The sequence below is a fragment of the Sciurus carolinensis genome, chromosome 16, assembly GCF_902686445.1.
Source record: "Sciurus carolinensis chromosome 16, mSciCar1.2, whole genome shotgun sequence".
Taxonomy (NCBI): Eukaryota; Metazoa; Chordata; class Mammalia; order Rodentia; family Sciuridae; genus Sciurus; species Sciurus carolinensis.
The window spans coordinates 1,071,356-1,098,547 of NC_062228.1; the positions used below are offsets into that span (position 1 = coordinate 1,071,356).

The 27,192-nt window shown below is 50.3% G+C and overlaps 1 protein-coding gene across 4 annotated transcripts in view; it reads right to left on the reverse strand.

Annotated features, from left to right (window-relative positions):
* Positions 1-27,192, reverse strand: part of Zc3h18 (zinc finger CCCH-type containing 18) — a 49,823-nt gene that overhangs the window by 9,125 nt on the left and 13,506 nt on the right. For all 4 annotated transcript variants that reach the window (XM_047528959.1, XM_047528962.1, XM_047528961.1 and 1 more), the window contains 5 exons: positions 19,906-20,054; positions 19,488-19,580; positions 18,586-18,743; positions 13,754-13,871; positions 12,170-12,438 (listed from right to left, as the gene is read on the reverse strand). In XM_047528959.1, coding sequence (XP_047384915.1) covers positions 12,170-12,438; positions 13,754-13,871; positions 18,586-18,743; positions 19,488-19,580; positions 19,906-20,054 — 787 coding nt within the window. The remainder of the gene's footprint in view (positions 1-12,169; positions 12,439-13,753; positions 13,872-18,585; positions 18,744-19,487; positions 19,581-19,905; positions 20,055-27,192) is intronic.

The window sequence follows — 27,192 nt, forward strand, 5'->3', positions numbered from 1 at the left end:
ACATCAGGACAAGGCATCAGGCCTCCACCCACAAGCTCGGCTCTGTAGGGAGAGGCCAAAGCCACGCACAGTGTCCTTCTCAGAGGAACATCAGATTTCCTCTTCACCACAATGGCAATCACCTTTTGCTGAGTATAACCACTTATTTAATTTCTTCCCTCCCTCCCTTTCTTTATTGGGGGTGTATGGGTACCGGGGATTGAACTCAGGGGCACTCAACCACTGAGCCACATCCCCAGCCCTATTTTGTATTTTATATTGAGACAGGGTCTCACTGAGTTGCTTAGTGCCTCACTTCTACTGAGGCTGGCTTTGAACTTGCAATCCTCCTGCCTCAGCCCACCAAGCCCCTGGGATTATAGGTGTGCGCCACTGTGCCTGGCCGCTTATTTAATTTCTATCCCCAGTCTACACTGTCAGCTGGGGACTGAATTTGACAGTCCAGGAGTGTCTGTCTTTAGTACTGGCACATAATAAATAAATATGAGATTAAAGGAACAAACATTACTGTTTTCAAATGCAATAAAAAGCATGTGAATGAACACATCCAGGCCTTAAACATTTTGTCTCTGACTTATGTGTGAAGAGATTGGTTAAAGTGCAGTCAGGGAAATACCCTGACTAAACCTCCAGCAGGTCCTGCAAAGAGTCCTGGCTTCAGTTGTTGGGTGGGGCTGTAGCCTGGAGAGGGGATCTTCCTCCAGATCCTGGGGCCATGCACATGGTCATGAAAGTGGGCACAGAAAGACCAACTAGAAACATGAAAGTCCAGACTCCACAGTGCCCGGCAGGTGGACTGTGACTCTGTCCTGAGGTTTTGACTTCTGCTGCCCTGGCAAGGGCTTGTGCTGGAGAGAAATGAGCAGAGACCCGCAGCCCTCTGCCTGCAGAAGGGAGGCTGGGTTCCCAGTGGGGAAGCCTGGCGCCACAAAAATGCCTCACAATTCAAACAGCTTGCTCTGTCAGAAAGACAAAGAACCCAGAGCCTTAGGACTAACAGAAAAGAAGCTTAATTTTAATGATTAGAGAAAACATGAAAATGTAAGTGCCTAATACAAAGGAATATGATCAGATGGAATCTATGTTTTCAGTAAAGAAATCACATAAGGTCATTTGAAATCTTTGGGATAGCAAAAATAAAAATAAATCCCTGTTGCCAATGTTTACCACCTCTGTGCATCTCCCCTCAGCCCTGATTTCTTCCTAAGATGGCTGGACACACTGTCTCTGAGCCTGCTGGTGGACTGCCCAGTTCACCCAGGAGGGTTTCCATCTGTGTTGAGACCTGGTCTCTGACTGCATGAGAATTCACTGTGAGATTTCTCACACTCTAACCATTTCTATATTGGAGTTTCTTTTTTAAAAACACAAAAGCTAGTAAATGGCATTTTTAATATAGATCATAATAGTTTTTTTTTTTTCTTTTTTAATTTGGGCAAATTCCTAACAAATGGAATTAGTAGCAATTAGGAGGTTCTTGGTTGGGCCCCAGGTACTTTTCCCTGAGGGTAAAGTCACTCACAGGGCTGGCAGCACTGGTCCCTGCACCGTCACTGCCACCACAGCAACACCCAGGTGATAGCAAGCAAACCGGGAGCTCTCCCTGCAGCCAGGACGTGGCTGGCGACTGGTAAGGCTGGGCTTGCCCCTGAGCCTGGGTGTCTGCACCCTCTGCTGTCTCCAGCTTTGAGCCAGCTCTTCCTCATTGTCCTGTGCCATTGGCTGGCTTACTGGGGCTGGGCGCTGGGCCTCTAACTTAGCAGACACTTGGTCAGCCAGTGTGCTTCCCTCCCTCGGGCACCCTTCTGGGCTGAGAAGGCTCCTCTCTGCTTCTCAGTCAAGTTCACCTGCCGTTTTCTTCCCAGCAATCCCCGATCCTTGCCTGTCATAGGGCACGTTCCACGCTCAGCTGCATTCCCACGTGTTCTGTGGCACCACCGCAAGGGCCCTCTCTTGCTGGTGGCCTGTGATGCCACCTTTAGTGAATACAGACCCTTCTCTGCAGAGGTTTCTCATGGGCTCTGCTCTTCCACTGACCTGAGCTACTCTTATTTTTTTCTTGGTACTGGGGATAGAACCCAGGAGTGCTTAACCACTGAGTCACATTGCCAGCCTATTATTTTTATCTTGTATTTTGAGACAGGGTCTCACTAAGTGGCTTGGGGCATAAGCTGCTGAGATTATAGGCATGCATGCTGCGCCCGGCACCTTAGCTGCTCTTGTGCTAGAAGTGTCTGCACATAGGTCCGTGGTATGTTCAAAATCCCAAATGCTCTTGATTTTCAGATTTCTTGGTTCATCTTGCTTGTGCTCACCTACAGAAGACCTTTGGCAGCACTGTGTCATGTATTGCTCTCTGAATCCCACTGGGCTTTGGATTGGAATGTTATAAACTTATTAACAGGTCATGTGCAGTGACACATGCCTGTAATCACAGTGACTTGGGAAACTGAGGCAGGAGGTTCACAAGTTTAGGGCCAGTCTGTGCAAGTTTGCCATGCTCTAAGCAGGACTCCGCCTCAAAATGAAAAAGAAAAAAGGGCTGGGGATGTGGCTCAGAGGCAGTTGAGCTCAGGTGGCAGCTTACTCGCCTGGCATGTGCATGACCCTGGGCTCAATCCCAAGGACTTGCACAACAAAGGAGGAAGGAAGCGCACCTTGTTGGCAGCACCTTGTCATTTATCCTGTGTTTCTTTATGGCTATCAGTGAAGGGTAGCGGTTTTCTTCATAAAAGGTCCTGCCTTTCGCATTTTTACCTTTGTAGTTGTCGAGTTTGTATTGTCGAAGGAACTCTCTACAACCAGCATTTTCTTTGTGCTTGGCATGACTGTGACCAGCACCTGCCTATGTTATGTGGGAACATAGGAATGGCTGCCTGTGGGTGATCTCAGAACTTCTGTTCAATGACCAGCAGCCAGCAGGCACTGAGCCCGCCACCTGTGGAGAAGCCAGGCCAGTAGCAACACCCAGCACTTAGAACCTCCTCAAGGACATGCTAACTGAGGCCTAAGTCCCTGTTATCTCAGCCCAGACCTGAGGGCTAGTGTCACATCCACATCCAGGTGCTACCTGGAAAGGAATCCAGGAAGGAAGTGAAAACCTAGCTGCTGATTTCCCCGTGGCAGGCCACCAGGGAGCTGCTTTCACCTTTACACTTCCTGCATGTTCTCATCCTGAAAACAGGACAGGAAATGGAGCACTGTTTACCAAGGCCGTGGCGAGGCTGCCTCTTCAGATGCGCTGTGATGGTGCTTGAGGGAAACCATGGCCGATGCTGGTCCCCACTGCAGCATGGAAAGGAGAACGGGCAGGGCGGATGGCACCCCCATTCTCGCCCAGGAAAACCTGCCTGGCCTCTGGAGACGGGACCTCAGTGTCCTGAAGGCTCTCCCCAGGCTGGGCTGCCAACGGGCCTGGACAGCCTCACCACAGCAGGGTAGGTACTGGGCCCTGCATGCAGAGTGCCATGTGGCAAGCCCGCGTCCCAGGCACAGCAGCACGGCACACTCGTTTTTGTCTATGTGCAGACAGACATTTTGATTTTACTTATTTATTTTTGCAGGGCTGGGGATTGAACCACAGAGCTACATTGCCAGCCCTTTTATTTTTATCTTGAGACAGGCTCTCACTAACTCACCCAGGCTGGCCTGGAACCTGCATCCTCCTGCCTCAACCTCCTGAACAGCTGGGATTACAGTCACCACGCCCGGCCCATTTTTTATTGGATCACTCCCATGATTCACAGTGGCACATGATTGGTGTTTGCTTTACAGTGATGACCTAAGATTTCCTTTTAAAAGGTATTTAAGTTAAAAAAAAAAAAAGTGGAAATATTTAAAACATGCAAATAAACATAGATGATATCTGGTCACAGAAAATCATGTTGGCGACATGAGCCACATCTGCCTGGGACCGCACAGTTCCTCAGACCCGCCTATGACTACCAAAGACAATGTCAACAAGCGCTGACCCTAACCGTCTCCAGTCCTGGGGGAGTCAGACCATGAAAAAACTGCTTCCAGATGTGGATGCACCACTAAAACCACCAAGGTCAATAGCAGTCGACAAAGAATGCACAAACCCGCCACCTGGGAGAAAGGCTCCTGTGACACTGAGGGTGAGGCACGACTGTGTGCCCACCCGGGAAGGAGACTGGCACAGGTCACAGGCCGTGTGGCCAGGCAGCTCCTGCTCAGTTTTCTTCATTATTCCTTTTTCTTGTGGTGCTGGGGATTGAACCCATGGGTGCTCTATGACTGAGCCACAGCCCACACCCTTTCTATTTTTTATTTCAAGACAAGGTCTTGCAGAGTTGCCCAGGCTGGCCTCAAACCTGCCATCCTCCTGCCCCAGACTCCCGAGTTGTTGGGAGTGCCAGCGCACCTGGCAGGGACTACTTTTAGTGACAGGTTCTCATCTCTTGATAGGTCTGTTAAAGGAGAAGGGAGACCCTCCCCGGCCTGGGTGCACACCAGGAGCCAGGATACTGTGCCAGGGAAGGACAGGTGACAGTGTACCTCTAACGACAATACTCCTGCCCTGAGGTGGCCAGATGGCCCTCCTGGGCTGAGGAGGAGACTGCCAAGCTGTACCTTTCCTTCCCAAGACAGCTTGAGAAACTTGAGGCCGAAGCCCTTCCCTCACAAAAGGACAGCCAACCCGGACAACCTGTGTAGACCCAGAAAGCCAAGAGGACAAAACAGCAGAACACAGAGCCGCAGCTTTTTCAAGGGGCCTATGAAAGCCCACCAGTGTGACTCAGCCACTCCTGACTGGCACTCCTGGAGGCAGCGGCTGGGAAGAACACTGCTTGGAGATGACCTCAAGAAGGGCCAGAACGGCTGGGATTTGCATACACACTTCGAGAGAAAAAAGTCTGCAGGTGATCTCTGACCGAGGAAGCAACCTTCCCCACAGGGAACACATGCTCTTATCTTCCAGCACTGTCCTTCGTCCAAGGCTGCAAGAGGCCTGAGGGGCAAGGGTTGCTGTGCTGCCCAGACAGGGAACTGGCAGCATAAGCGGCCCAGGGCAGCACAGTGTTCTATCTGGCTGACACAGGGCTAGTACCAAAGGCGACGAGGCCAGACAAAACTGGTTGGCCATTCTCTTCTAAAATCAAAAGTGCAAAACATCTAATGAAGACAGGGAGGGGAAGATGAAGCCTGTGGTTCCTGCCGACTCCACCTGTGCACACCTGCTTCTGGAGAACTCCAGAGACCCCCACCCCGTCTGCCAGCACTGGAGGAGCACCAGCACTCCTCAGGAGCACTGCTCACTGCCTGCCCAGGAAACCCAGAAGGCCTGAAGCAGCCATGTGGCTTTTCTGGTCTTTTGCTGGGCCCTCCACCCTGGCCGCTGTGCACATCTGTGTCCTTTCCTTGGTTCCCAACGCCCTCCCCGACCCCCACCATGTCCATACACCTGACCAGGCACAACCCGTGGTGTCCCATGCTGGAGGGTGACTCTTGACAGTCAGGTACTACTCCCTACCTACATCACTCACCACCTGGCCCTCTCGGGGACCTACACATAAATGCTGCCACTACCAGAAAGCATGTGACATAACGGGTCTACAACACAACAGAAGGTGAGCAACACATGCCCAGAGCACGTCACTCAAAAATTGCTGTCCACGTGCCTGAGGCAGCTGGAAGGCCTGGCAACCCCAGAGGTCTGAGTCCGGGTCCCAAACTCGAAGTGCCAGCACGGAACAAGGTTTTTCTAAGGCCTACAGATCCAGAGTCTGCTTAGGAAGGGCTGCCACTGCGATTGGATGGCCCTTCCAAGTGAGAGTCCAGAAGGCGGGGTGAGACAGACAGGCTTTGCCCAGAGACTCACCACTTCAATCCGGAGTTCGAAAGGCACTGGAATCTAAGCCTGGGAAACGTGCTATGGTGACGGCACACCCACCCACTGCTTTCAGCTCCTCATGAACAGACGGAAAACATCCATCCCAACTGTTTCAAGTGGCAGGCAAGCATCCTGGAAGCACGTATTCTGACCATCAGCACTGCCCTTGGCTCTTTTTACTTCTCCACTCCCCACCTGTGGTCCCCGCTACAGACCAGCTCAAAAGGCTCAGCAACGTGTTCTAACTCACGATGGTATGTGCAATATCTGTGTGTACCTAATACCTGCAGATATCAGAGGCCTGTGGTTAGACGGGATACCCAGTGAGCACTGCACTCATCCGTCAACCATTCACCACAGGGCTGGGCGGCTGCTGGAGCAACTCCGTGGCCGAACAGTCAGGAAGTGAAAAATGCACGTTTCCCTGAAGGCACTCAGGGCTCAGTGGCTCTCAGAGCCAGGCAGTTAAGCAACCCAGGACAGGTCAGAAAGGTGAGAGGAGGCTCATTAAATCCTCAGGGGAGTTTTTCTGTGACAACAGAAAGATCCACAACAGCATTAGGAAAGATACCACAAAGACTGGGAAACTCTAACTTTGAGCAATCTCCACCCCTTGGCTCATTAGGAGGCAGCTAAGCGTGGCACAGGGCAGGCATGAGCGGGTGGGTGGCTCCAGAGTGTCACGCACATCCTGCCATCTGCTGACTGCCCGGGTGTTTTCATCAGAGGAGACCTGGGCACCAATCATTACAACTCACATGAACAAGTTCATGAGATCAGTTCCAACCTGCAAGACCTGCTCATCAAAGGGATGGTTCTGAAAGGTAGCAATGGAACCCGGCACATATCAGTACCAGTGCTGGGCAGGACCAGGGGACAGCTGGCCTCAAGAAACCAGGGAGAGGAAGCTGCTTGAGAGAAATGCAACAGCTGGCTTGTGTTCTGCAAAAACAGTGGAGCCCAGGGACCAGATGCAGCAGACCTGAGTGACTCACCACACCTCAAAATAACCTGGACAGTAGGCCACAGAGCCTCGCCCACACTGTTAAGGGCACGTCTCAGAAAGACTGCAGTAAATCATAGCACACACTAAGATCCCTAACCCGACTAGTCCCTTACCAGAAGGATAAAGGAGCACTTCTTGGCTTTTCAGGTCCCAAACGTGGCTCACCTGAAGCCCTGGGACACCTCACAGTGGCACATAAGTGTGAGGCAACCTGGGGGGAGGCAATAGCTGGAGGATGAGGGCTGGACAGAGCAGTGCATGGGGTGCAGAACAGAAGTGACTGTGACCCTCACCAGGAAAACAGCATGGCTTCCTGAGAGCCAAGATCCAGGACGGTGAGCAGGTCCTTAGGGCAGGTGCTGCCTTGACCAGGTTAGGCCCACCTCCTGGGAACGAGAAGCCTACCAGCTCATGCCCAGGGGCATCAACAGCTGCGAAGGTGAATGTGACCCAGCGCAAGGCTCCCAAGACAGTGGCAGCCTGGGCAACTGCCACAGGAAGGCCCAATGACTGTTGGCATCTATGACTCTGTGCAGAGGCTGGTCTCAGTTCTGCCAGCTGAGCACACTCACCAGCCTGGCTGTACAGAGCAGTTTGAGGCTGGCAGAGGGATTTCCCCACCTACTCAGATGCATTTTATGGAGCTGGTGGGAAGGCTCTGCTCTAGTCTAAATATAGCCAGGCCCAGAAGTGGGCAAAAGGTCTGAGAGGCCCAGTTATGAAATACCAACGTAAGTAGTGACGCAAGGCCTGGGAAAAGCCATGCTGCAGCTTGCCGGCAAGGCCTGGAAGGGCTGGTCAGAAGTTCCCAAAGGATTCTGAAGACAGGATGGCCTCAGAGTGCAGAGCTGAGGGTGAGAGGCCACCCCCAAACAGAGACAAGGGCAACAGAGACAAGGGCAGAGCACCACCACCCGAACACCAGGCAGCAGAGCGCAGGCTTAGTGGGCCCTAGAGGACGGCTCGGCCCAGGGCCAGCACTCCTGCAAGAACACGCGCTGCCTCTTCACGCCCCACACCACTCTGAGGCTAGGCACAGCCTTCCATGGCCTTTCCCTGGATGCAGGTCTGCTGTTCTCCTGTTCCAGGTGAGCAAAGTTCTATGTGATTTTAGGAGGCTGCCCCACTAACAAAAGGGAGGTCACACACATGTTCTGCTTCCTGGGAGTCACCTCTCTGGAAGAGTAGCTGCACCCAATCTGGTTGGAAAGGAAAGAGAAAAAGGAACTCTACGCTGGGAATTCTGCCTGGATGAGATGCTGGCCTCAGAGGATGGCCAAGGCCAAGACCCTAAGACCTGCAATACCCCAGCCCCGGGGAGGCAGAATTGATTCCAGGTGACCAGAGCCCTGGCCTTACTGACAGGGTGCTGGCTGGGGTGACGCAGGAGCACAAGTCAGTGTTCTGGGAAGAAAAGAAAGGGACTGCTGGCTAAACTGAATGGGATTAAGCCAGGCAAGAAACAGGACATGGCTCTGTTCAGTCGCTGAGGAAAACCACATCTGTTTTGGGATGAATGCCCTGAGTCCCAAGTGTCCTGAGCCTACCTGTGAGTTCAGACAGGCCCAGACAGCATGAATTCTCTTGAGGCCCACTGATGAGAGGATACCTGGGCAAGTCTGGTCTGCTGCCTGGTGGCCACGCCAACTACTTCCCAAGGACCCTGCGACTACCTCATTTTCCTCTGGAGACAGGGGTGCTGGAGACACAAGGCACCACAGCCTTGTACCTGCCTCCTGTCCCAGCTCACAATACCTGGCCACAGCAGACATGCTGCTGACCCTGGAGGGCCCCTGCAGAGCACACTTCACCAGCACACTCCTCTAGAAAAAGCACCGGAGCTGGAAGAGCTCTGTTTCTAGGATACCAGTACGAGCTGTGGAGGGCTGTAGCTAGAGTAAGCACCTGCCTAAGCCACAGAGGTGAACTCCTGAGAAGACTCACGAATCCACAGCTCCACCTGGCACTGTCAAGAGTCCTTCTTGCTTCTGTGCTCCTGAGACCAATGGTCTGGACAGGTGTGAAAACAGCCATTGTACGGCTCCAGAAAGCAGAACAAGCTGGTTCTATCTGCAGAAATCCTTCTGTAATTTTATCAGTCCTACAACAGTCAACTGGGTTGTACCAGGCAGAAATGCAGGCTGCTTCAAATATATATTGACAAAACATTTGTCAAATGTCAGTACCAGCCTGTCTGGGCCTCAGGATAGGCACTACGCTCCACGGGACGACGAGAAGTCTGTGCTGGCACAGTGTCAGGGTACTAAGAGCTCTGGGGAAGGCCCAAGTGGGGAGACCTCTCTTAGCAGGAATTTGAGCAAACCCTGCAGGAAGTGAGAGGCTACTGACCCAGGAGAGGGGAAGGCTGCCAGCCATGAACAGAGGAGGCTATGGACCTTGTCTTCCCAGCAGTGGTCCAATGGACTGAGTTTAGGCTGAAAATGCAAATGCGGCACGTTTTAGGAAAAGCAGGGAAAACAGTTTCCATCAAAAAAAAAAAAAAAAAAAAAAAAAAGTTCAGGCCAGGCACAGAGGCACATGGCTGTAATGCCAGCTACTCAGGAGGCTAAGGCAAAGCCAGACTGAGCAACTTAGTAAGACCCTGCCTCAAGATAAAATGAGATAATCACTCTATATACATGCACGAAAAGAATCTTTAAAAATATTTATCACTGTCAAAAAAAAGTTAATGAAAATAAATAAAAGTTAAAAAAAAAAAGCAAACAGAAAAGAGAACATCAACACCACAAAAAAAATAATAAAATAAAATGAGAAAGGCTGGGGATGTAGCTCAGTGGTACACTGCTTGCCAAACATGCAGGGAGCTGGATTTGATTCCCAGTACTGGGGGGAGGGTGGTGAGGGGGAGTCTGAAGCTCGGTGTGGTGTTGTGCACCTATAATTCTAGCTACAGCTAAGGTAGGAGGATTGCTTGAGTCTGGGAGTTTAGGGCCAACCTGGGCACCCAGTGAGAACCTGCCATGGAAAAGGCAGGGAAGTCTTCAGAGGGTCCAAAGTCAGCACCAGCTTCTCTACTAGAATGACTACACAGCCTTCAGAGCCACTTCAAGAATTCCTCAAAGCAGTCTGGAAGAATGAACTCTCTCGACGCATGAGGAATACATGATTCATTCTGAATACTCTCTAAGAACGTTACTTGCACTACCACTGGGCAGTCTAGCATGCTAGGGGATCCATCGCTGCGCACTGGAGTGGGTGGTCAGCCTCAGTACCCACTAAGGCACAATGCTGCAATGGGACACGGCAGGGAGGCAAGGGGCCCATTCTTGTCCTTTGATGGAGAGTCAATTCTTCCAGATTCTAAAGGCTGAAAATGGACCTCTCAGAGCCCAAGGAAAGACTATTATGGCCTGACACTGGGGTGGTGGGTCCTGCTGGGTTGCCCACAACTGTGAGTCCAGGGAGTCCAGCTGTACTGGCATGTGTGGACCAGGATTTGGATGTCTACAATATTTGAGTCAAAGAAAACACATCTGCAGTGCATGGACCTTGGAAGGGCTTGGGCCACCTCCCAAAAAGGAGCTGCTTTGATCCCCTCCCCACATTTTGCCCCCTGTCATGGGAGGGTGTTGACAGCAGCAAAGGATGGGGATGGGAAGGCCATCATTATTAAGCTTTTTAGAAGAGGTCTTAGGACTCTCAGTATGCTCAACAAATGGTGCAGGGACAACTGCACATCCACACGCAGGAGGATGAGGCTGAATCCCTGCCTCGCACTGAGTGCAAAATGTACCTTAAGATGTCTCCATGGCTTAAAAATAGAAGCTGAAACTATGACACAAATTTTTAGGACCCTGGATCAGGCAATGTCATCTTTGAATGATACCAAAGCACAAGCATTCAAAATAAAAACAGATACAAAGGGAAACTTGTGTTTCTGATGACGTCACTGGGACAGGACGACTTGAGGAGCAGGGATGCAGCTGTGAACCAGAGACCCAGCGAGGCTGCAGTGCAGGTGCAAGAGCTCTTACAGCCTAGCAGCACAGACAGCCAAACGGACGGATGGAGGGTCTGAGGAGACACAGCTCCAAGGACACACACGGCCAGTAAGCACGAGACAGGCCTGATGTCTCAGCCACCAGGGAAGCACACATGGCCACCGCAGAGAGAGCACACTGTGTCTCGGCACACTCTGGAGGACAGCCAAGAGACAGAATGGGTGTGTTGCAGAGTGGGATGGCAGTGCTGCGCCCGGGAAGACGGTCTGCAGACCCTCGTGAAGCAACATAGTTACCAGATGACCTTGCAATTCCTAAGTGCTCAGCCAAGAAGAAAGAAACTTAAGTCCACAAAACACTTGCACACTAGCCAAAAGGTGTAAATGTCCAATGTCCATTAACAGGTGAGTGGATAGAGAAAATGTGGCATGGCTGTGACGCTTACTCAGCTGTAAAACGGAATGAAGGACTGAAAGAGAAATGCCAAAACATGGATGAACTCCAGGATATTCTAGGTGAAAGAAGCTAGATGCAGAAGATCACTGCCTGGCTCTGCCTGTCCAACACGTCCTGGACATGCAGACACACACGGGAAGCTGCCTGTGGCTGCCAGGGCTGGCAAGTGGGAGGTGGAGGAAATGGGAGTGACTGCTAGTGGGTAGGAGAGGTAAGAATGCGCTAAAATCATTTGAAGCGATGGCTGCACGACTTTGTGACTATACTAGCAACCACCAATTGTACGTTTTAACAGGTATGCCACAATTACATCAATTTTATCACAATAAAGCTGTAGAAAGTACACACAAAACTTTGCCTAGCTCTCTGATTTTCTACTTTCTGTTCTAGTATGTTCAAAAAAATGTGAGGGGCATCCCAAGTGCAACGCCTGCCCTGCCTCCTGGGCTCTGCCACACCCACACAGCATGCACTCCTGTGCTCGCCCAAGCAGGTTCTTCAGTCTACTTGCCACACACACAAGAACCCCGGCTGGCTCCGTGGAGAGACTGTGCTGCTGGCCTTCCAGCTGCTGGAGCACCACATGGCCAGCGACACAGACACCCAGCAAGACTGCTTCCTGTCCCAAGCTCCGGGGGCCAGACTGCTTTGGAGCAGGGAACTCTACTGATTTAGGACAGAGGTGTAGTACACAGTGAGTGCTAAGCAACAGCTGCCCATCAGAGTGCATGCGCTTCTCTGGCAACTGCAGGCATCACCACACCCCACAGCTCAACAGCAGCAGCGGCCACCCCAGCTCTGGGCAGGGGCTGCTGCTCAAGGTCTATGGAGAGCTTGGATTCTGGGACCGCCGCACAGGCTGGGGCTCCCTGCTCAGGACGGGGTGCCTACCTTGGTGGCTGTGGGGAGCGGGGCTTCGGCTTCTCCTTCTCCTTCTCCCGCTCCTTGTCCCTGTCCCGGTCTCGGTGCTGTCTGTCCTTCTCGTCGCGCTTGGCTCGCTCTCGCTCCCACTCCTCCTTCCTCCTCTGCCGCTCCTTGTCCCGCTCGCGCTCCCGTTCCCGCTCGCGCTCCCTCTGCCGACGCTCGCGCTCTCGGTCACGCTCCCGTTCCCGCTCGCGCTCTCGCTGTCTGTTCTCTCGCTCTCGTTCCCTTTCCCTTTCCTTCATTAAAGAGCCAAACACACACTATGAGTGGGCAGTTTGATGGAAGCGCAGAGAAAAGTAGGGAGCAGGGCGAGCTTCTTGGAACACGTTAAAAAACAGGCGGTGCAGACCAGAGGCGCACGCTATGCCAGTGAGGTCACCCCGGCCGCCACCTCTAAACGTTGTCACCATAGTCTGGCAAGAGCTTTGCATGGCTGGCTCTCCTGCATGTGACCCTGAGGACATGGCTCCATCCTCTGAGGACGGAGCTCCCGTGGCTGCCCATGCCACCAGGCGTCTGGAAGCGGGGCCTCCCTGCACCACCCTCAGGGCCGACTTCTTCACTCGCTCTGATGTTCAATGTCAGCACACCTGACAGATTCTGGGCTTTTCTCCAGGGACATGCTGTGTGCACTGTGGCCTTCCTGCTGCCCTCCACCCACCAGCAGAGGCGGATTGTGGTGGCTGCCCTGTGTAGGGACGGTGCACCAGCAGCCTGCAGCCCAACTCAAGGAGGAAGCTGCTCTGTAGGGCAAGTGGGCACCAGAGGGTTGCCAGGAGGGTTTTCTGCATTATGGGGTTCTCTGCACAAGCTCACCATCTGCTGGGCTTCTGGGGTCGTGGCCACCACCCTCTGGTCCTGAGAACTCCTGGCTTTGTCCTGAGTCACAACATAAACCTGACAAGCTGCTTCTGAGGGACCTTTCCTGGAGTAGACTTTCCGTGTCACCCCAAGAGTCTGGAGCACACAGGTCCATAGACACTGAGCTCTCAGTCAGAATAACTCAGGAGGAAGCACCAATGCAGACCAGTCCTCTGCCAGAACAAGAAGGTATGGTGGTCAGAGGTGCGTCCTCAGTCTGCAGACTAGAGTATGAGAGACGTGGCTAAGGAGACACCCAGAGGAAGAGCTCAGGAGGGCCAGAGTCCCTTGAAAACTGGCATCAATGACCTCATGAACAAGTCTAACTTTACAAACCACAGCAAGAACAGAGTCCAGGAAAGCCCCTGTTCAGGTTACAAGTGTACCCAGGGTACCCAAATCAGTCCTCTATAAACAACCATATAAGCTTGAATTTAACCCTTTGGTCTCAATTAGCACTCTGTGCTGACAGAATAAGCTCATGTGAAAGTTTGTGAATGATAAGGGTGATCCTGGCCAGGTGCAGTGATGCATACCTGCAATCCCAATAACTCAGGAGACGGAGGCAAGAGGTTGACAAGTTCCAGGCCAGCCTGGGCAACTGAGGTCCCATCTCAAAGGCAGGGGGTGGTGGTGGTTTTAATGGGTAAATCAGTGATGTTCATGTCTGCATATCTGAGTCATACTTACTCGGTAATTATGATACGGCTCTGTTTCTGTATATTGCACCCTGAAATTCTCGTACTGTCCACCACGCCAAAAGCGCTCTATTTCATAATCATAGTAAGGGTCCGCATAAGGCTCCAGTCTGAAAAGAGAGCCAGTAAGAAGCAAGTCTCATCACTTGGGAATACCAAAGCAAACAGACTAAGCGAGGCACAGGCAGTAGCACCCAGCAGCACACTACGGAGCAACACACCACGTCGGTGGGATGAACCAGGCCAGGACTAGACATCTGCTAAGGTACTGCCACACCCAACAGCAGGCCCAAAGAGAAACCGCACAGAATCATGTTCACAGATGACAAACATCTCTGACAAAAACTCAAAACTCACTCCTGTTGAAAGTACTCAGGAAAATAGGAGTTCTTGGTCTCCTAACAAGATGGACACACACATGCTTCAGCACCAAAGCTGGTATCTCACTCAGCAGGCAGGCAGGGGCCGGATTTCCCTATACACTAGGACCAAAGAGTCACTCTCCATGTTCACCTCACTGCAGAGGCACTGCCAGAGGACCTGGGAGACTGCACAACACCATCTTACTTTGTAAGGAACATGGCAACCTGAACAACCCAGAGTGCTGATGAATAAGGACCTCTGTGAGGCAGAAGATGGAAAGCAAGCACCTGGAAACCAAAGTCCTTGTGCACACAGGTAAGGACTAGTTAGGAGACAGTGAGTGCAGAAATTCATTCACAACACCAAGGAAGAAGAAAATTATTCAAGAACAAGATACAGTTAGCCAGAAATGTGCAGAGCTTATCCTGAAAAACACAAAGAACATACCAACAATGAGAAGCCTGGGCAGAGCAGTTTGTTGCCCAAGCCAGTTTCTTCTGGCACTCACTCATAAGCAGGAGCCGTACCAGAGAACACCAATGAACTTCTTCATGGGGCTGGACAAGCAGATGCCCAGGACACAAGGGAACACAGACACATAAGCCCAGGCAAGAAAACCCTGCAAAAGTGGAAACACCCTCTGAGACACCATAACATCCTAAAGAGCCCCCATTCACGTCATCCTGTGCATGAAAAATGATGGCCGAGGAAAGAAAGCAGGAAGCCCAGAGACAGACCCAAGGACACACACCATGGTGGCTCCTCACTGAAAGAGGACACCTGACAACCCCCTGGGGAGACATCAGATGACAGCACTCAAGAGCAGGCCCTGCCACACCAGCTGGAGGGTAGGCCCACAGCTCTGTTCCTGTTTGAGGGGAGGAGCACATGTGGCCCAGATGGATCCTCACTGGCACCTCCAGGACAGCAGGCCGCTCTCTGGGAGCTCTCCCCTTTAAGATCTCAAGGGCTACGGCAGAGACTAACCCCAAAAGCTCTGCCAAACATGGCAGAGACTAACCCAAAGGCTCTGCCAAACAACGCCTGCATTATTCATTCCAAATAGCTGACATCGCTCAGCGCTACATGCATGGCAGTCCTGCACAGCTTGGTAACACTCGGTGGGCCTGTGGTGGTATGTAGGCACTGTGGACACCTGAAGTGGCCTGGACAGGAGAAAGCCAAGGGTCCCCAGACACCCATCAGGTCTCCAGGACCATGTGTTCTCCGACAGGAGGGCTGCACAAGCAAACCTGTTCTTAGAAAACCCACTAAGCTAAATGCAAAGGCCTCTCTCTTGCAGGGTTTCCTGGGGACACGGGATGGGCCAGACGGACACAGCAACAGAATGGGGCACACACACTTCCTCAGCCGGGCTCTCAGTGGGGGCACATTAGCACGCTTCTGTTAAGTGCGAGCTTGCTCACAATGAACTTCTCAGGCATTTTCTTGAAAAACGCTGAAAAACACCTGCAATGGACCTGGGCGGATATTTGCTCAATTCATTAATGTAAGACAAGTTCCGCTGAAGAGTACTGTGGTCTCCACAATCATTTTCCAAACTGTGTTCTGGGAAACCTGAACTGTCAATGGGCCTCGCCCATGGTAGGGCAAGGTTGGTCTTGCTGGCTGCACCTGCCAGAGGGGATCATGCACTCCTGGTCTGTAAAGTCTCTGATTAATCACTGGGTAGTGCAGTGTCCTGCACATCCTCTGGCAGATGGCATAGATGCTCAGCACCACAGGTCCTCTGTGGGCCTGGAGCTCTGGGTGCACATGAGCAGGGGCCCATGGGGTAAAACTGCACCTCCATGCAAAGGAGGACCGAGGTCCTGGTTGAGAAGACTGTGGCAGGGGCAGACAAGGTGGTTTCTATCCGCAGTCCACTCAGGAAGAAGTACGACAATGTGCAAAGCAAAGCTGTTAGAGAATGTGTAAGAATTGGAAATTGAAAGTCATTTCACTTCAAAGACAAAGGCTCAGAAAATAACATTAAGGGTTCTAAAATATGTGCCTCTGCTTTTTATCTCAGGTTATCAAGTATTTCTCAAAGAAACGCAGTGCCTGCACCACCCCCTACATGCTACAGTAGAATAGCCTTCCCCCCTGGCCAAGGAGGGTCACCTCAGTCAGGCCAGGAGACAGGAACTTGCTGGGTCCACTGGCAGCATCCAGCTGCCACAGTTCCCTCCTCCCAGACCTGCCTCACTGTCCACAGGCCAGCTGGCAGCCCCTCAGTGTCGGGTCTCACTCCACCAGCCCTTCTTCCTAACTTCTCAGTTCTAGCAGCTTCAACTGGCACTGGCTTCCTCCATTCCATGGTACCCAGTCTCTCCTGGTTTTGCAGCCAAATGGTCAATATATATCCCACCGGCCACTCTTCATTACAGGAAGTGGGTGGTCTATGTCTGGCTGGAACCCTGACTGGCACTCTTCCCCCAATGTCCATGATAAGCACTAAGGTGCTTCTGCAGAGGTCCTAATTCACCAAGCCCAGAGGGGCCTGGCACAAAAGCTCCCGGGTCAACTCTGAGCACAGAGGATGTCAAAAGCCTGCTTGCCGGACGCAGGGGCGCACGCCTATAATCCCAGTGGCTCAGGAGGCTGAGGCAGGAGGACCAAGAGTTAGTTCAAAGCTAGACTTGGCAATGGCGATTTGCTAAGCAACTCAGTGAAACCCTGTCTCTAAATAAAATACAAAATAGGACTGGGGATGTGGCTCAGTGGTCAAGTGCCCTTGAGTTCAATCCCAGTACCGAGGAAAAAAAAAAAAAAGGAAAAAAAGGAAAAGCCAGCTTTCAGGTGCTGACAAAAACCTCACCCCACCTGTGGAGCTTCAGCAGCCGAGAGCCTTGCAGCAGACACCTGCAAACACAGGGCACCAAAACACAGGGCAGGACTAGAACCATTTGCTCCTGAACCAAGGCCCACGGCCCCTGTGAAGCGCAGGGTCTGACATCAAACCTTGACAACGGACCCACCTCCAGCCAGCCAGATCTCACGGGTCCCCATTACAGCTAGCGAAATGGAATGGGAAATAGGGTGTCGATAGCCCTTCTTTCTCCACTCTAAACGAGCACACGTATTCGGAGTGCTCTGTGCTTCTTGAATTCACACCACCTCCCGATCCCTCACCTACACACTCAAGGTGGGAATGACAATATTACCATGCACACCTTACACAATTTGAAGCTCCTGAGCATCAGACAGCTGGGCCACCCTTGGTTCCAACTCAACAGTCTTTCTGCCATTTGCCATTGTCCACCTGCAGAACTTCACATGCACGTGGTAACTACAGCAGACCTTATCTACAGAGACACTTCTCAAGATGCCCCGCAGGCAGCACTGAAACCACACACAGTTTTTCCTTCATACCTGTGATGCAGCCTAATCTATAAATCAGGCACAGTAAGAGGTTAACATAATAAAGCAGACTATAACCAGAGTCATTTAAGGCTTGTGAACTGTTTATCTCTATAACTTCCAAAATAAATTTTTGACCACAGGAAACAAACTGCATAATGCAAGCTGTAGGTAAGGGGCTGTGTGCCTTTGGTCTCTACCCTGGGGTCCTGAGCATGGGCCCTGCTGGCAGGACTGGTACCACACACAGTATGGGTCTGCCTTCAAGCTCTGCTGACACTCCAACCAGAAACCACATGAGCATGACTCAGGGCAGATGCAAAAGGAGCACTGCCCCAAGACCAGGCAGACAAGTCGGGGGCCACTGGGTGGGGTGACAGTCATTCCGGGGACCCATGCCCTCAGCTCACTGCTCTGCAGGCAGAAAGCTGGCTCCTTTCTACCCCATGAGGGTGAGCATTGCCCCTGGGGTAGAAGCCACAGGGGAAGCAGCCCTCTTCAGGCCACCTGAGTTCTCAGGTCTGCCTCACTCAACACCATGTGCTTTCTCCATCACGACTGTTAAACAGCAGCACCAACTGTGTGGGGGGCAGAAGTGATACAGGCAGATGGACACAAGGAGGCCACAGCCCCCACACTCTTGAACTGCAGTGGCAAACCTCACACCTTTCCTGGTTCCTGGTAATCAGCAGAGTAGGGAGACAGAGACAGACTTTGGGACAGCTGTGAAAGCCCTCAGAGCTGTAGGAGCCACCGGAAGCATGTGACCCAGCCACAGGGCCACAGGCAGAGCTGTGATACCTGCACCAGAAGCCAGCAAACAAGGGGAGGCGAGTGCAGAAGAGAACTGGAATTAGCTCAGGGGTGGCATTTCAGCTCCTTCAAGGACAGGTGGCACCAGTGCAAAGGCAATTTGAGATCGCATGTGGCAACTCCCCCCTGATCATAGCTTAGCTGAGGGCCACCTGACCACCCGCTCTTTTTAGCTGGAGATCAAACTCAGGGCCTTGTGTTTGCTAGGTTTGCTTTGCCACTAAACTCTCTCCCCAATCTCTTGATTCTCTTGCAAAAGGGAGGAAGAGAGAGGGCATTCCTTACGCTGTATCTCTGACATCTCTTGGGACCCGAGAATTCCAATCTCGGAAAACTTCATTTTCTTTGTCAAACTCGCGTTCATCTTCACCAATGGTCACCGTGAACCTTTTCTCTTCAAAATCAGGCTCCTGTTCTTTTCGAATGGTTGCTTTTTTTAAAACCTACCATTGGAGGAAGAAAGAAGTCAAGGTGGAGCCGGAGCACTCGGCCACTGTTAGGAACACAGGAACTGTGACACCCCCAGGAGCAAGACTGCCGAGGCTGCTGGCGAGGGGCAGACGCAGGACCCACAGGACCAGCGCCTCTCTGGGAAGGGCAAGAGAGTGATGCTGTGGCTGGCATGTGCTCGAGCGAGACGCCGCAGAGCTTGTCACTTCCTGTAAAGGGTGCAGGGACAGGACCAGGGAGCTCCAGAGGGCCTCTGGTGATGAGGACCAAGGTGGTGAGCGGGCACAGGTGTGCTGCAGCCTCAGGGGTGCAGAAGGAAGGCTTTGTCTTCCTCTCCCTGGAGAGTGAACCCAACACTGAGTAGGGCCAAGCTGGGCAGCGAGAGGAGCCCTGAGGGAGCAGGCACTGGGCCTCAGGGGCGTGGGGAATGGGTCCTGGGCAGTGGGTCCCATGGAGAGTGGTGGGGGCTGCCTCACTGGGGAGGTGGCTGGAGTCAGCTCCCAGTCTGCACCCCAACCACCTAAAGATGGCATGCCTGTGTCCTGGGCTTGGACTCCCTGGCCTCCTGTGACCTGACCTGCCTCACAGAGATAATCAGATATCATTTCCCATTCTTTAACTCTTAAAGGAACCACAGAAATATTCCCATAACTTCCAAAGCTCTAACAAGTCTCTGATTCTAGCTCAAAGCAAGCCCACCACAAGAGCCTTTCCTCAGGGTGCTGCTGGACTGTTACCTCCTTGGCATGCCGGAGTCCTCGCTCCCAGGCGCTCTCTGTTGGAGGTTCTGGAGGGGGCGGAGGTAAAATTTCATCAACTACTGGCCCACCCTATTAAAAAATGAGAATGGAAAAGTTGAAAAAGCAAATAAAACTTTGAAATCCAAAAAGATATGGGAGCAAAAACATCAACTGAAACACAAGCTGGTTGCACATGATTGGCTCTCCCACCCAAGGCTCAAAGCATCCCCCAAAATGTCCAGGGCCAGTCTGCACACAAATAGCAGAAGCATCTGAAAGGGCCACTCTATGCCTCTCCCCAGGCAGAAGATGCCTTGTCCATGAGGCATACACTAATTTGTCTTAAGCCTGACATTCACAGACAGCCCAGATGTTCAATGTGCTAGCAATTAAAGAAGAAGAGGTGTTCACGCACCCAAGGGTTGGCAGGCATCAATGGGTGAGGTCCGAGAGGCGGGGCACCGTTAGGCGGGAAAGGGTCGGCTTTGGTGATTAGGGAGTAGTTCCCCTTGTCGTTCACTCCAGGGTGTATAAACCTACAATTCATTCCCCAGGTACAGTTCCCTATGGAAACAAAAGTCAGGTCAGCAAGGGTGCCAGTAGCCTAACTGCATGGATAGTGGCTGGGATGAGCAGCAGAATGTACTGAAGACCTGAGATGGTCTAAATGGCCAGCTAGTGCTCCAGCGGTCTCTGGATGAGGAGATGGGTGAGCCTAGAGAGGCCCAGAGCCAGGTGGCTGCAGTCAGGGTTACCCGGCCTCCCTGCCTCTCTGCAAGGCCAGGCAGCCTCTTGCACTCGAGAGAGCTCCACAGCAGGCAGGCTGGTGGCCTGGGCCCATGGCTCAGCTGAGAACTTCCAAGAGACAGCACTCCCTAGAAGAGGAGAGGGACCCCTGGGCACGAGGGGTCCCCAGGCCCAGTTTCAAAGTCACCCTGTGAGGTTTGCATGCAGTTAAACTCCACATCTGTAGATTCCACATTCATAGTTCTCCAAATGCAGAGCGAAATCATTCTCTGTATCACTACTGAACATTTACAGACTTTTCTCATCATTATTCCCTGAACAATAAGGTATGACAACTGTTTCCACAGCACTCACGCTGTGTGGGGCACTAGCAGCAATCCGAGCTGACTGATGATCTAGGAAGGCTGTGTGTGGAGTCTCTGTGAACACTATGCCACTCTATACCAGGACTTGAGCACCTGCAGATGTTGGTATCCATGCGTTCCTGGAGCCAACCCCCTGTGGATACTGAGGGACAACTGTGTATATCAACTATCTGAGCATTAATCAAAACAGAAAATTCCAAGAGCTCTGCAGACTTGGGATTCAGTGCAGAGACACACTGCAGGCTTCAGGCAGCCTCTGTAGGCATACCCTGAATGCTTTGTTTTGATTCAAAAAACACTCATACTGAAGTAGAAATCAATGGGAAGCACTAACAATTACCAGAGTCCTGCAAGTCTGTCCCAGGATAATCTTTGCCATCTCCATGTATTTGTACTTCCTTATCAAAATTCTCGAAACCATTCTGGGATATTTCTGAGACTTAAAAATGTGTGACAAATTAAAAACAGACTGATTATAATAAAAAATAGGCTTTTATACTTTGCTCACAAATAATCAAAACTGATTTTCAGCAAAAGAAAGACAGGATTATTAAGGGAAACCAATAGACTTTTCAGCGTAAAATGTATGATGCCTTATCAGTGATTGAACTGCTTTTTAAAAATTTATTTTCTTAACAGGTAGAATATATACAAGGTTCAAAAGCAAATATGGGGGGGCAGCTGGGGAGATAGCTCAGTTGGTCGAGTGCTTGCCTCGTAAGCACAAGTCCCTGGGTTCGATCCCCAGCACAAAAAAAAAAAAAAAGAAAAAATCCCAAAAGCAAATATGGCTTACAGCATTTACATAGTTTTATAAAACATTTTTGCTGGGTAACATGTAGCTTGATTTTAAGTAATTTAAAAATATACATTCAATCCTAAACATGATATTCCATTTGAATGTTTCTGTCAACAAATCATGTTTTTAATTAAAAAAGAAATAATCATTTGGTATTTAGGAAAAAGCCAAACTTTATTTTTAGGCATTATGAATAAAGCTTGCATTAAAATCAACTGAATACAACATAATAGCATGTTGATCTAAATTAAACATGAAATAAAGTATAGTTAAAATTGCTTCTCTGGAAATAAAAATATGACAAAATAACTTAAAAATTTCTAAAGGTATTTAAGAGAACACAAGTAAGTCAAAAGAGGCTGGAAACATTCTTCTGTAATGCCTGGGGATCCCCAGGCCTCAGAGGGCTCTGAAGCAAGACTGCACAGTCGGGCATGGAAGAGGTCATAAGCACTGTCCACTTCACAATCTGACCGAAAACATCCATGCCACAGTTAATGTTGTTTGTTATTAAAATATAACAAAAGTGCACCGTAGAAAAATTTCAAGTACAGAAAAGTATTAACGGTATGAGTCACGCTTTTCTGTAATTTCCTTATTATATACATCTGGGTGGAGGATGAGTAGATATTTGATATTTTTCCATATTCACAAAATTTTCAAAACAAAACAAAAGCACCACCCATAGGCCCACTGCCAAAAGACATCTCATGGCACTCCTGTTGCAGCAGAGAAAAGAGGAACGGGGCGCCAGAGATGTGAGCGAGTCACAGAGGAAGGTGCAGTGACAGCATGACTGCCAGGCTGCCTGCTGCTGGGTGCTAAGCCAGCACCCTGCTGAGAAAGGTGCTGACCCCTGACCACCCAGCAAGGAGGATAAGGGCTCCAGGAAGGAGGACAGCTGTCCAGCAGAGCACCCTAAGCCCATCACCCTTTGACAGCAAAGTCTGGAAGGTGCACACTTAAGTGCTGGGGCTAAGGGAGAGGAAGCCTGATTCTCGATTAGCATATCACTGCCACGATTTAAAAAGCAGTTGGTTTAAAAAAAGACAATGGAAGCAAAACTGCAGATGTTTCAGAATGGTAAGGTCTTCTGCTATGTTGCTCTGGTTTGCTTTTGCAGCAGTGGGGACTGAACCCAGGGTGTTCTACCACTGGGCCATGCCCAAGCCCTTTTTATTTTTTATTTTGAGGCAGGATCTTACTAAGTTGCACAGGCTGGCCTCAAACTTGCCATCGTCTCGTCTTAGCCTCCAGAGCTGCATTACCGTCTGATTACAGACTGTGCCACCACGCCCAGCTGGTCGTCTGCTTCTAAAATGGAACTTCCCGAACACAAAACAGGTGAACTGCAATTCTGAGTGCACAAACAAATGCTCACACTTCCTGGGTGAGGACTCTGCAAGTGGACATGGAGACAAGCCAGAGGGGAGGAGGGCAGAGCTGTCAAGGATGGGCCAGCAGCTCCTTCACTCCTCCAGTCTCTAAGTGCCACCCTCGCACATGGGGCATCACAGGGAAGGAGTGTTCTTTTCTTAACTGGAGGGTGGGTACCTCGGCAAATCAATTCTTTTATTTGGCTTTATGCTCCTATAAACACTGTACTATTTTACATATACAAAATGTTTCATGATAAAACAATTAAGCATAGGAATGCTTAATTGAAAAAAAAAATACCCACAACTCTAAAAGGCAGTCAGTGAAGTATCCTTCCTACTCCATGCCTTCAGGGTCCTGTGCCAAAGCAGCCCTCAACTTACTGGGACCAACCAACAACTCAATGACGTACACTTCCCAGTTTCCCATGAACACAGTGTATACTGTGTTGAACCTTGCTTTTTTTCACCAAATAATACAGCTACAAAAAAGGAACCCACAGCCTTAATAGCAACAGACCCAAAATGCACCACTGAAACAGATACAACGCACATACAAGAACCTACAGCAGGACCCTCAGCAGAAATCCAGGAAGCTAACTAGGCAACAGGAAGAGGAAGCTATGTCTCTGGCCTGGCAGCTGCTGACCAGGCTCCCATGTCCAACAACCACGGAGCCCGCTCTCCTAGTGTGAGGGCACCAGGAAGAGCAAACACTGTGTCTGCCGAGTGCGACTGCATGAGAGCGTACGTGTGTTTAGGTCCACCAACTGCTGGATTTTCAGTTTGTGCTTTGTTTTGAACAATCTACCCACCCCCTCTTCAGACCCCCATTCTGCATTTGCGAAGGTCCTGTTAGGACAGCTGAGGGATGCTGCAACGTGTCTGTTCCTACACAAAGTATGTGCTTCATGCTGGGACTGTAAGAAGAGCCTTCAGATGAATTTTCCTCAGTCTCCTTTCCCCTTAGCCTGCATAACTCCAAGCAGGTAATAAATAGAGGTTGTCTGGGTAAAGAAAAGGTCAAAGTGCTTTCGTGGTTTTTAAAAACACTTCACAAAAAGAAGTCAGAATATACAAAAAACTAAGAACTAAGCTTGAGGGCCAACCAAAGAGCTATGAATCTGCATGTGAGCTGGTCCAAAGCCCGGTGGACTCTGCACACCGTGTGCACCAGGATAATACGGGGACTCCTGGGTCGGTCACCCCTTCCTCAGCACACAGCAGAGGCAGAGGCTGGCAGATAACCACAGTCTCACCCAGTGAGATTCAAGATGTGTGGAGCTGAAGAAATACTCACACGGCAGCTGAGAGAACCAGAACAGTTTCTCAACTGCTTCTTTAAGGAACATGGACTTGAAACCAGCAGTTCTTTTAACTTTTTGGTCTCAGCACTCTAGATGGCCTGTTTATGTGGGTCATTTCTATTGATATTTACTGTATTCAAAACTAAATGAGAGCCCCAAAGATATTTCATTAATCTACTTAAAAATAAATCAAATGTCCGACAACATGAATATTCTATGACAACATTTTTTGGCCACTCGGTGAGAGGAGTGGCATGAGGTCTCTTCTTGTGGCTCCGTCCTGCTGACAGCAGCAGCAGGATGCTCCATCTGCTTCTGGGCTTCAGGTGTGGTGCTGGGTGTTCTGGTTGAGGTGGGTGAGCTTGGCTGGCCCCTCGTAACTGAAGACATGCTCACTGCTGCCCAGATGCTCCTGCTGCTGTCCCCACAGGTTCCACACCTGTGCTACGCAGTGGAACCCCGTACTCATGAAGTCTGTCTTCAACTGAGTGCGACCTCTTCCCTGGCATGATTCTGCAGCACCACCCAGTGGTCAGCTGGAGAATTCACTATGCACTAGGAAGAGGAGCAGTCAGTGGCAGATTCCAATTTCCCCGAAGTCTCAATTTCATTGGAGTGTAGGTTTTAACACTGTTCACAAACCAACCATTGTTCTTTTTGAAATGAGGGGCCCAGCTCCACAATGCTATGGCACATCTGTCTGCTATTCTTTCCAGGCACTGCCCCATCACCTGCCACTCAAGCACTTGAGACTCAAGTGTAGGATGGGGGCTCCTACGACGGGCTCCGTGCACAAGGTCATCCCACTGTACCAAGTACTGAAAAGATGCACACTAAGGGATCTTCTTGGGGTGACGGAAACGTTCTACAACTGCATTGTGGTGAGAACTGCATAACTTGGCAAATTCACTAAAACTCAACTAACTGTACACTTAAAATGGGTAAATTCTGTGGCATGTAAGCTGTACCTCTATGTTTCTTTTTTCAAAAGACCTTCACTCAAGTGTAAAATGTAACTGAATTATAATGATTACTGCTATATGAGACACGGAATGAATTGGCATTCTTACATGAGAGTATAGGGTAAATACCTTACCACTAGCACAGCCTTAGTATCAAGGGAACAGTTTTAACCTGTGGGACGTCTCCTGAAAGGGTCTCAAGGACCCCCAGGGGTCCACAGTCCATACTCTGAGGCCTGCTGCTTTAAACACAAAAGAGAATGCAGGGATTTGAAGATGAACAAAAGACAATTCTTAAGGAAAATATACAAATGGCCAAGCACCTAAGTGGCTAAACATACACATTAGGAAAATGCAAATCACAACCACAGACACCATCTCGCACCCACTGGAAATGCTACTACAGAAAGTGAAAACAACACTGTGGAGGGTGTGGAGACACAGGGGCCTTGTGCCCACAGTGGACAGTCTGGCAGTTCCTCAAGACATTAAGAGCAAGACTGTGGTGCTGCCCGGCAGTGCTGCCTGGCATGTACCAGGCCCTGGGTTTGACTGCTAGCTGCACCAAAAAAAAAAAAAAAGTAGAATTATATGATTTGCAATTCCACTTGTGGTCTATACACAAAAGAATTAAAAGCAGGGTCTCAAAGAGATATTTGCATACTTGCTCATAGTATTATCTACAGCACCAAGAGGTGGAAGCAAGACAAATGTGCAATGGCAAGTGAACAGATAAAAACAATGCCTGTTGTTCAGTGAAACATTACTGGTCTTAACGTGGAAGGAAATTTCAACACATGCTATACACAGATGAACCTGGCAAGTATGCTCTATAAAACCAGCCAGTCACAAAATGACAAATGCTACTGATTCCACTTGCATGAGGTACCCAAAAAAAGTTGGGTCCGTGAAGACAAAAAGCAGAATGGTGGTGTCGGGACTGGACCGCAGAACAGGGATTGTGGTCTGTGGGGTACAGAGTTTCGGTGCTCAGAGCTGACTGTCCTAGAGATGCTTGATGGGGAGGTTACACAGCAAACCATCTCAGTGACCCTGGACTAAGATGGTAAATTTCACATCATGTGCATCTTCCACAATAAAAAATACAATAACACGGGCAGAGACAAATGGGCTGGTGCTTGTTCACAGAGGGACACATTGGAAACCCAAAGCAGGAAAGTTTAAAGAAAGTGCTTCTTGCTGGGTGTGGTGACACACACTTATAACCAGTGACTTGGGAGGCCGAGACAGGAGGATTGCAAATTCAAGATTAGTCTCAGCAACCTAGCAAGACACTGTCTCAAAATAAAAAATAAAAAGGGCTGAAGATAGGGCTCAGTGGTTAAGTACCCCTGGGTTCAATCCCCAGTAGTAAAAAGTAAAAAGAAAAAACAAAACAAAACAAAAACCCAAACAAACCACAAATGCTTCTTATTCCTTTGTGTATGGAACTCTGTGTCCTGTTTTTAAGAGGGAAAAACATGCCATACACAAAGGGTCAATTCTTCAAAATGTTTAAAAGCTGTGTTTCTAGTGCACTTTGTTGTCAATGGTCACAAATACCAATGTGTGCTCTGGGAAGTTAAATGATTTATCTATGGATCACAAGTAGTCATGGAAACATACCTCGCACACCTGTTAAAAGTGTATGATCTAGTAGTTTTTAGTGTACTCTCAAAACTGAGCAGCCATCACCACCACCAGCTCCAAGGTTCAAGAAGGAAGCCCTACACTCATCCACTCTCAGCTCCCCTTCTCAGCCCGGGGACCTGCTGGCTCTGGACACTGATGTACATGGAGCCCACACTGTGCTCTCAGGGGCCCTGCACGCTGGCTCTCCTCTGCATGTCCTCAAGTTCCTGCAGGCTGCAGCAGGCACTGTTCTCTTCCCTGAGGTCCTTTCCTCTATGGCTGCAGAGTGTTCCACTGCACGGATGAATTCCTCATCTGTGGGACACCTGGGAGGTGTCCTGTTTGGGAGGTTATGAGTCCCTATGGCATGGCCATATGCCTTCCTTTTGGTCAGACACCCAGGAGCAGCACTACAGGGTCATGGGGTAACTAACAATGTCCTCTACCTTCTGAGCAGCAGCCAGGATCTGCACCAAAGCAGTGGCACCATCCTACACTCACCCCAGCAGTATGT